The sequence below is a fragment of the Galendromus occidentalis genome, unplaced genomic scaffold, assembly GCF_000255335.2.
Source record: "Galendromus occidentalis unplaced genomic scaffold, Mocc_1.1 scf7180000077469, whole genome shotgun sequence".
In the NCBI taxonomy this organism is placed as follows: domain Eukaryota; kingdom Metazoa; phylum Arthropoda; class Arachnida; order Mesostigmata; family Phytoseiidae; genus Galendromus; species Galendromus occidentalis.
This window is the reverse complement of record NW_003805457.1, coordinates 283,719-291,989: the sequence shown is the minus strand read 5'-3', so window position 1 is coordinate 291,989 and position 8,271 is coordinate 283,719. Positions and strand designations below refer to the sequence as shown.

Genomic DNA, 8,271 nt, shown 5'->3' with positions numbered 1-8,271 from the left:
AGCGTTCCAGACGTGACGACGACAACTTCAAGTGAGTTTCTTTCTATTGTCCATAAATTACAGCCGTGGCTCACTTTGCGGATGCGCATCTCTTCAATAGAGAATGTCACCATCAAACGCGACGGTCTATAATCGCGGGGAACGTCATTTTTTTCCAGGCGTAGGACCGACGTGCGCACCGCATACGTGCCGCATGCTTTGTCCCTACGGCTTCGAGACGGACGCTCAAGGATGCGCTCTGTGTGAATGCAAGAATCCGTGTAGAGACGTCGAGTGCCCCAACGGCACCGAATGCCAGGTGGACGACAGTGGCTGCACGGCCGGGGAGCCGTGCTCCCCGTCGACGAACTGCAGGAAAGCTCGGGCCTCGCTCGGGGAGTGCGCGTTCGGCGACCCTCTGACGGGAGCGGGTAACCGACCCCTTCTCTGCGGAACGGACTCCGATAAGCCCAGCTGTCCTTCGGGATACGAATGTTTCGTTCAACAGAAGGCCGAATACGGTCTCTGTTGCCCGCAAGAGCAACAGAACCGAGCGGCGGAATGCCCTCAGAGCGTTCCCGCTGATTTCCGCTGTGATAAGAAGTGTGAGTTTGACGCCGACTGCGAGGTCGGCATGAAGTGCTGTGATACGTCGTGCGGCAAGGCTTGCCTTTCTTCACGCAACTCGACCATCTGCGAACAACAGAGACGGCTCGCGCGTCTCTTCTCCGAAGGGGTTGACGCGCCCGGCTACTTCCCCCAATGCGACGAAGACGGTCAATTCCTGGCCAAGCAGTGCTCGACAAACGGGAAAGTGTGTTGGTGTGTCAACAGCGCGGGTCAGCAGATGAGTGGCTCGATGGGACCGGCTGCCGCAGTGGTTTGCGCTACCAAAGATCGATCGTCCTTCGCGCGGTCCTCGAAGCTCAAAGAAGACAGCCACGACTGTTCTCTGGTCATGTGTGACGTTCTGTGCGAATATGGATACAAGAAAGACGACAAGGGTTGCACTCAGTGCGAATGCGTCGATCCTTGCGAGTCGAAGACCTGCGAAAAAGACGAGGAATGCGTCATCGTGAAGGTGAGTATCTCTCGATCGGAGCTGGGAGTCCCTGATTCCCCGTGACTCATTGCCGCCAATTTCCATTGGAAATTGGAGGGAGACGGTCAGATTTCTAACTCTTAACTCGGGAAAAATCCAGGAGGAGCCATGCACCGGGTCCGTCTGCGCGGTTTCGGCCTCGTGCAGCAAGAAATCCGATCCCGGTCTCGTGTGCTCGTCGGGAGAGGCTCAGCTCAAGGACAACGCGACGGTCAGCTGCGCGAACGCTGAGCTCTGCGACGAGGGCTTCGACTGCGAAATTCTGCCCGGAGAGTCGATGGGTGTCTGCTGCCGAAGATCGCAGCTCGCTCCGAAAGACGCCGAGCGCGAAGAAGAAATGCCCAAGGATAAAGTCTCGACCATGTGTGAATACCTTCGCGAGTTGGGCTCGCGAGGAGAGAAGCTCGCCGTTCCCACGCCGAACTGTACCGAGGACGGAAAATATTCTCCAGTGCAGTGCGACGCTCAAGGGTGTTTCTGCGTCGACGATTTCGGTGTTGAAATCCAGAACTCCCGCAAGGAGAACCAGACGGCCAACGAGGTCGAGTGCCGCCAGATGCGCTCGGCCAAGCCCTGCTACAACCTCCTGTGTCGACTCGGATGCGAGTTCGGTTTCGAGTACGACGAAGAAGGATGCCCGATCTGTGCCTGTCGAAATCCGTGCAAAGCTGCCAGCTGCGGCGAAAACGAAGTTTGTCAGTTGGCAGAACCTTCGACCGCGTGCAGCAACTGGTGGTGTCCACCGGTGCCGAAGTGTGAGTTCTTCGTCGGACGACCACTGGACACCTTCGCCCATTATATTCCGAGTTGAACCCAATCCTAATATTATCATAATCGAATTATTGAATTTCCTCGCAGGTATCAGCAAGAAGGCCGCCCAGAGGAGCATGATGATGTTCTGTCCGGGAAGCTATTCGGGACCTTTCATGAACGCTGAAACGAATGAGGTCGTTCAGTGCTCTGCCGACAGTCGCGAGGACTCCTGTCCTTCGGGCTATTCCTGTATTCCAGTCGGCGACGATGAAGAATACGGACGGTGCTGTCCGGCTCGGGAGAACCGCGAAAACGACGACCAGTGGTCAGAGACCCGGGAGCAATCCGACGTCAAATCGGGCCAGTGTCCCTACCTCATTCCGTTCGACACACCAATGGGCGCCATATCATGCGAGGTTTGTGTGGATTATAATTCATTTCCTCTCTGCCGGTCCAGAGATAAATTTCTCGTGGAGCCCGATCCGCGAACTCTCCATCGGGCGGGGAAGTCGCTCGCGATGAGAACTCCGTTCGTGGCTTAGGAAATATATTCTGAAGAGAACCATTATTTCAGATCCAATGCGCTGACGACAAACGTTGTTCCGGTGATTCCAAATGCTGTTCGAACGGCTGCGGAACTCAGTGTATGCCACCTGTGCAGATGACTGGCTGCGAGCACACGCGCACGCTTCGCGAGCACCAGACACACGCCGGAGAGACGCGCTCCCAGAACCCACCGATACCGTCGTGCGATCCCATGGGACGAGGTTTCGAAGATGTCCAGTGCCACGGAGAGTCGTGCTGGTGCGCCGATGATGCAGGAATCGAAATCCCCGGAACCCGCGTCAACGGCGCTCCCACCCTGAACTGCACGGCAGTCCGCGAGCAGGGTCGCAACGTCAACACCACGTGCAATGTGGAGTGCAATGTCGACTGTGAGTTCGGCCAGAAGCTCGACGCGAAGGGCTGTCCTTACATGTGCGAGTGCGTCGACCCTTGCGCGGAGCTGAATTGTGCGATGAACGAGGAATGTCGCCTCGTTCCGCTTTCGTGCGTCGGCAAAGGACCCTGTCCCAGACAGGCGATGTGCCGACCGAAGATCGAGAACGTCTGCCTCGTGGGTGAGCCCCTCCTGCTCAACGAGACGCTCATTACGTGCGGACCCGGCGAGAACGTCTGTCCCACGAGCCACAAATGCCAGCTCGACATCTTTGGCGAATTCGCTCACTGTTGCCCGAAGCCGCGAGAGGTTTGTTTCGGCCCACCCCCGATGTGCGCCCGTGTGAACCACGAAGTGGAAATCGAGGAGCGCTGGTTCTACGATGAAATGACAAGACAGTGTCAACCGTTCCCCTTCAACAAAGATCATTGTCAAGGCGCCTTGAATCTCTTCTCGAGCCAATCCGAGTGCGAGGGTATCTGTCCAACGAGAACCGAATGTGAAGCCATGCGAGAAATCAAGAGCAACGAACAGTCGGCTTCGGCAGAGACCGCCACCGCCAAGCCCGTCTACGTTCCGAACTGCGACTACCGTCTGGGCACCTGGGACCCCGTCCAATGCATGCCCGAGCTCGGGCTCTGCTGGTGTGTCGACCAGCAAGGCAATCAAATATCGGGGAGCATGGTCCGAGGAACTCCGAACTGTTCCGAGCTACGATCCGAAGGCGATAAGATCCCGCCGCCGGCGATCTGTCCGAACGGGGAGCCCGTGCACATCTGCGATTATCGCGAGGTCTGCAGCCGCAACTGCGCTGCCCAGAACAACGCCACCTGCAGAGTCGATCCGTGCGGAGGTTGCAAGGCCGTATTCTACGACGAATCCAACAACGTCGTCGATTGCAAGAAGGGATTGACCGCCTGTCAGGAAGAATCGCAAATGGTCCGGAACTCTCGCGCGTGGAACAATCAGTTCTTCCACACCATCAGCAGCCTCATCCAGAGGGTCTACCCTGACAACTTGCCCGGATTCCCGGGAGGCAACGAGAGGAGCAACCGAGCCAAGAGAGAAGCACCTTCGGACGAAATTAGCGATTACGACGATCCGGCTGCGCGCGCAATGAGCGCCTACCACCAGAACCGCCGACGACAGTCCCAAGAACCGATCGCTGAGCTATCCGCGCCCCCCAAGGTCGTCGTCCCTCTCCGGGCCCCGATAATCATGATCGTCCACCGAAGGATCCACCAAACGCCCAACCCGCTGGAGATCATGCAGACGCTCTCGTCTGCAATGCCCCGCATGCGCATGATGGTTCAAGTCGCCGACGAACCCAAGGAGGAAGAAATCGTCTCCCAGGAGAGCGTCAACCCCATCGACCCGGCCCTGTTCATGAGCCACGTGACCGCCATGATGGAACGAATGATGGGCGGACAGCAAGTCCCGCAGCTCGCCCCGCAGCTCCCGGAGCCGATGATGCCTCAACCTCAGGCTTCGGAACGCTTCGTCGTCGGCCCCAACTTCGCTGAAGTCAGGATGACCATGAAGTCCGACGGACCCGTGCCACTCGCCGCCATGCGTCAAGTGGAACAAGGTTCCCTGAACCACCTGCTCAACTATCTATTCGGACACCCCGCGGACGCGCGAGAATCGCGTATCGTGGAGAAGACCGTCACGGTATCTCAAGACGATTGTCCCCCCGCCGGTATCGCAGACGCCATCAGTGCCATGATCGGTGGATGTCGCAACGAGTGCTCCGACCACTCCGATTGCTCCGGCAACGAGAAATGCTGCCGGTACGGCTGCTCGTCTTCCTGCACGGCCCCGGTCGCGCGGGAGGCTCCCAGCGACAAGACCAAACCAGGACACTGTCCCTTCCCGACTCTTAACCCGCAATGTCTGCTGTCCGAACAGACGGATCAGTGCATGCACGATTCCCACTGTCCCGGCGCGGCCAAGTGCTGTCCAGGTTTCTGCGGCTCGGTGTGCCGGGCTCCGGTCGAAGAGAACGCCGAGGAATCGATGCCGTTGTCGATGTACGTCGCCCCGCCGGTCTGCTCGGCGGACGGAGGCTACGCGGTCAGTCAATCGCAAGGACCGTTGTCCTGGTGCGTTGATCGATACGGAGTTCCGATCGATTCGACTCTCACCAAGGGATCCGTGGCGTGTGACGTCAACGGGAACATTACCAAGAGGGAAGCCGTCGGTGACGTCTGTCCGAAAGGAGTCGAGGCCCGGGTTTGTCGGGACGAATGCGTTTCAGCTGTTTGCCACAGCCATCCTTTCGCAATGTGCGTGGCCGACCCATGCAACAACTGCGAAATTCATTTCGTCGACGCTCTCGGTGATAAGGTGGACTGCAGCCCTGTCTGCGAGCAGGACTCTCACCAGTCGTCGGCCTGCGAGGAGAACTCGGGCATCCGGTCTCGAAAACGATACACTTTCAACCAGACATCCCAGAGGTGCGAAGAGTTCCAGTACGACTGCAACGGCAACGACAACAATTTCGAAAGCGCCGACGAATGCGAGAAAACATGCAAGAAGCCCAAATCCGTCTGCGATCTGCCCAGAGAACCGGGTCTCTGCAAAGCCAAGTTCCCGGCTTGGTACTACAATGCGATGACCCATCAATGCGAAGAATTCTCGTACGGAGGCTGCGGCGGAAACGCCAACAACTTCGAATCGAAGGAAGCGTGCGATCAAACCTGTCCAGACATGGTCCTCTGTCCATACGACACGATCACGAAAGAAGGCCTCACCCGAGAACCTTGCGATCGTATCGCGGCTTGTGCTGCTAGCGCTTGTCCTGGAAGCCCCAACGCGGTCTGTCGGGTGGATCCGTGCGAGTGCCGTGCCACCTGGATCGATCCCGAGCTGGACGAGCCAGCCAGATGCGAGAAGGAATTCGACCTGGTCGCCAAGGCCAACGAGGTCGAGCCGAAATGCAGCAGCCTTCAGAAGAAGAACGCTCTCATCGGAAACATCTACGTGCCCGAATGCGCTTCCGACGGATCGTTCCATCCGCTGCAATGCATTTCCCTGCCTTCGAAGAAGGAATGTTGGTGCGTCGACTCGGCCGGTCATCAGATCGGGGAGCCGTTCACAGACAAGTCGAAGACTTGCGGTGAGTAATCTTTTCCTAGACTCGAAATTCTTTCGAAGGGGCCAAAAGCCACAAGAGAAATGCCTAATGATTATATGATGTCCTAGTGGAATTTTGCATCGATAGTTAGAATCTGAAAGGGGAACTCTCTATCCACAGGTCCGATCAAGATATCTCGCGTCGATGTCGACATGGCCTTCAAGAACCCGAAATTCGAGAGCGCGGACAAGATGTACCTCTCAATGAAACTCGAGAGATTCTTGCGCTCAACCGACGCCAAAGCAGACGATTTGCGTGTCCTGTCGCCGGAGAAGAAGGACGATATGGTTCGCGCGAAGTTCTCGCTGACCAACGATAATTGTGCGGCGTTGGCCTACAAAATCGAACAGCTGGTGAGTGATCGATTCGAATGATCCTGTCTGTCACGGTCGAACTATGATCGTCGATTTCAATCATCCGTTCGATCTGGTTCGGAAAGGATCGTGCCCAGAATCGAACCCGCTCCGGGCGTGAATACCTAATTTCATTCAATTGTGTATTAGCTATGTCGAACAACAGTTCGTGAAGTAGAGAATCCTTGGCATTTCAGGTCATGGCGAAATCCTTCAAAATCGGCGACAACGTTGCCGATTTCAGCAATTCGAACTTCACCTACGTCGTGGAGGAGAAGAGCGACTCGAAGAACGCACAGGGCGTCGGCAAGGTGGAGGTCATCTACAGTGCGGACAAGAACGAAGTTCTCGCAATCAAGCGACTCCTGGAACCCCGTGCCGTCGACGCTCGAACTACAACGCTGGCCGCGGCCGTCCTCGCGGTGACAGTCGTCGTTTGCATCCTGCTCCTGATGACCATTCTGATGCATCGGAAGCAAGCTGCGCTGAAGAAGATGGCTGTTGTCGGCGCCGGTGACGCTCCTGGCACCATGGCTGTGAGTGGAATTCCCCCTCATCCCGCCTGCGCTGGTCCCTGAGTCCTTTCCCCGTGCAACGGCTCCGGAGCTTGTCCTTCTCGCTCTCCCTTTCCCGTCCTCAAATTTTTCCGATTCCATGAATTACTCTCCTCTCTTGTCCGCTGTCTTGGAATCCTAACCTGCATGCTGACACTCACTACCAATCGTCCAAACGCACCGCTTTAAGCCCAACCCCCGACCCCAGTTCCAGAATCCCGTCTACGTTCTGTGGACAAACCGCGTCATGAGCGCTGTCTGCAGACGTTCTCCCGCTCCTTCACCTCCCAAGTCACCCGACGACCTCGCCCGAATGGAAGCTCAGAACGAGAACGGTATCGAAGATATTGATGACGTTGATGATGAGTTCAACAATCCGAATTACGACGACGTTATCGATGAGCACAGTGTTAAATGGTAGGTCCCCGTTCGGGTTAGTTCTCGGCGAAGTCATTCCTTCCTCGCGAAATCCAACTATCGAGGTCGAGAACTCAAGGCCTGACATGAGCGCTTCCCTAATGGAGAGCTTTTGATAATTCCAGCCCAAAAATGTAATCACCGTCATTGAAGACCAAAGCGAAATTCGACTGAGGAATGCGGCCGGGGACGATTCACCTGTCGACCTATGGACTAGCGGAAACCCACCATCACCAACTACCCGATCGACCGACCGATGGCGCTACAGATCATTCTGAGAGTGCAATTTCCGAATTCACCATATGTTTCAATTATGGACTCTGATGATGATAATGGTGACGAGCGTGAAGAGATGTTGTTGTAAAAAGGCGAAGATTCAACTTCGAGAGATGTTTTATACGAGAATCATGACGGAGGATAATAATAATTATAATGATGATGTCACGCGAAATATAGATGATTTTTGATTTATGTTGTACTCGGATGTTTTTTTCCTCCGGTTTCTCCTATATGCTCCGAGTCTCGCTGCGCAATGACCTACGAAGGTTTTCCCTCAAACGGAGCGCTGCCATCGATCATTGCGAAAGCCTCCGATACAAGCGTGACAGGAAAAAAATCGTCATCAAGCCCCGAAGTCGGTCCTTTTTCTCTGATCTCAAGAGATGAGAAGGAGGTACTAAGATACCTACCTAGAATCCTCCGAGAGTCTGACTGACAATGAGTCCTCCGCCGATGCTCGAAACCTTCGTGGAGAGGTCGACCGGAAAACGGTGATCCTCTTGCTCCGTGCTGCCAAGGAGGACGAGCTTCACCCAAGTGATCCCCTTGCTTCGGTACCAACAGCTCTGGGAGTACAGCATTTGACGCGGGAATATCCGCATGGGGCACAGGGATCCTGCGACATTATCGATCGCTCTACAAGGTCAGAACCCTTGGGCCTTTCACTGCTTATCGAAAGGGGAGACCTCACGTGGAGCGAAACGGACGAGTTCTTCCCCTCGGGAGGTTTGAGCGATAGTCGACTGCGCCGAAGGCAG

The 8,271-nt window shown here is 55.9% G+C and overlaps 1 protein-coding gene across 1 annotated transcript; it reads left to right on the top strand.

The window, feature by feature from the left end:
* LOC100903276 (uncharacterized) lies at positions 1-7,536 on the top strand. The gene is made up of 9 exons (XM_018639984.2): positions 1-31; positions 159-1,060; positions 1,182-1,836; positions 1,940-2,250; positions 2,409-5,892; positions 6,031-6,263; positions 6,461-6,799; positions 7,026-7,234; positions 7,360-7,536. The coding sequence occupies exons 2-9, from the start codon at positions 194-196 to the stop codon at positions 7,370-7,372; spliced, it is 6,111 nt and encodes a 2,036-aa protein (XP_018495500.1). The 5' UTR covers positions 1-31; positions 159-193; the 3' UTR covers positions 7,373-7,536.
* The last annotated feature ends 735 nt before the right edge of the window (positions 7,537-8,271 follow it).

What these genes read in the sequence shown, in the direction of transcription:
- LOC100903276 (XM_018639984.2), top strand. Translation starts at nt 194, where the DNA reads ATGCTTTGTCCCTACGGCTTCGAGACGGACGCTCAAGGATGCGCTCTG. An exon ending in TGGGCGCCATATCATGCGAG is followed by an intron (nt 2,251 to 2,408) that starts GTTTGTGTGGAT and finishes CCATTATTTCAG; the next exon opens with ATCCAATGCGCTGACGACAA. An exon ending in ACGCTCCTGGCACCATGGCT is followed by an intron (nt 6,800 to 7,025) that starts GTGAGTGGAATT and finishes CCCCGACCCCAG; the next exon opens with TTCCAGAATCCCGTCTACGT.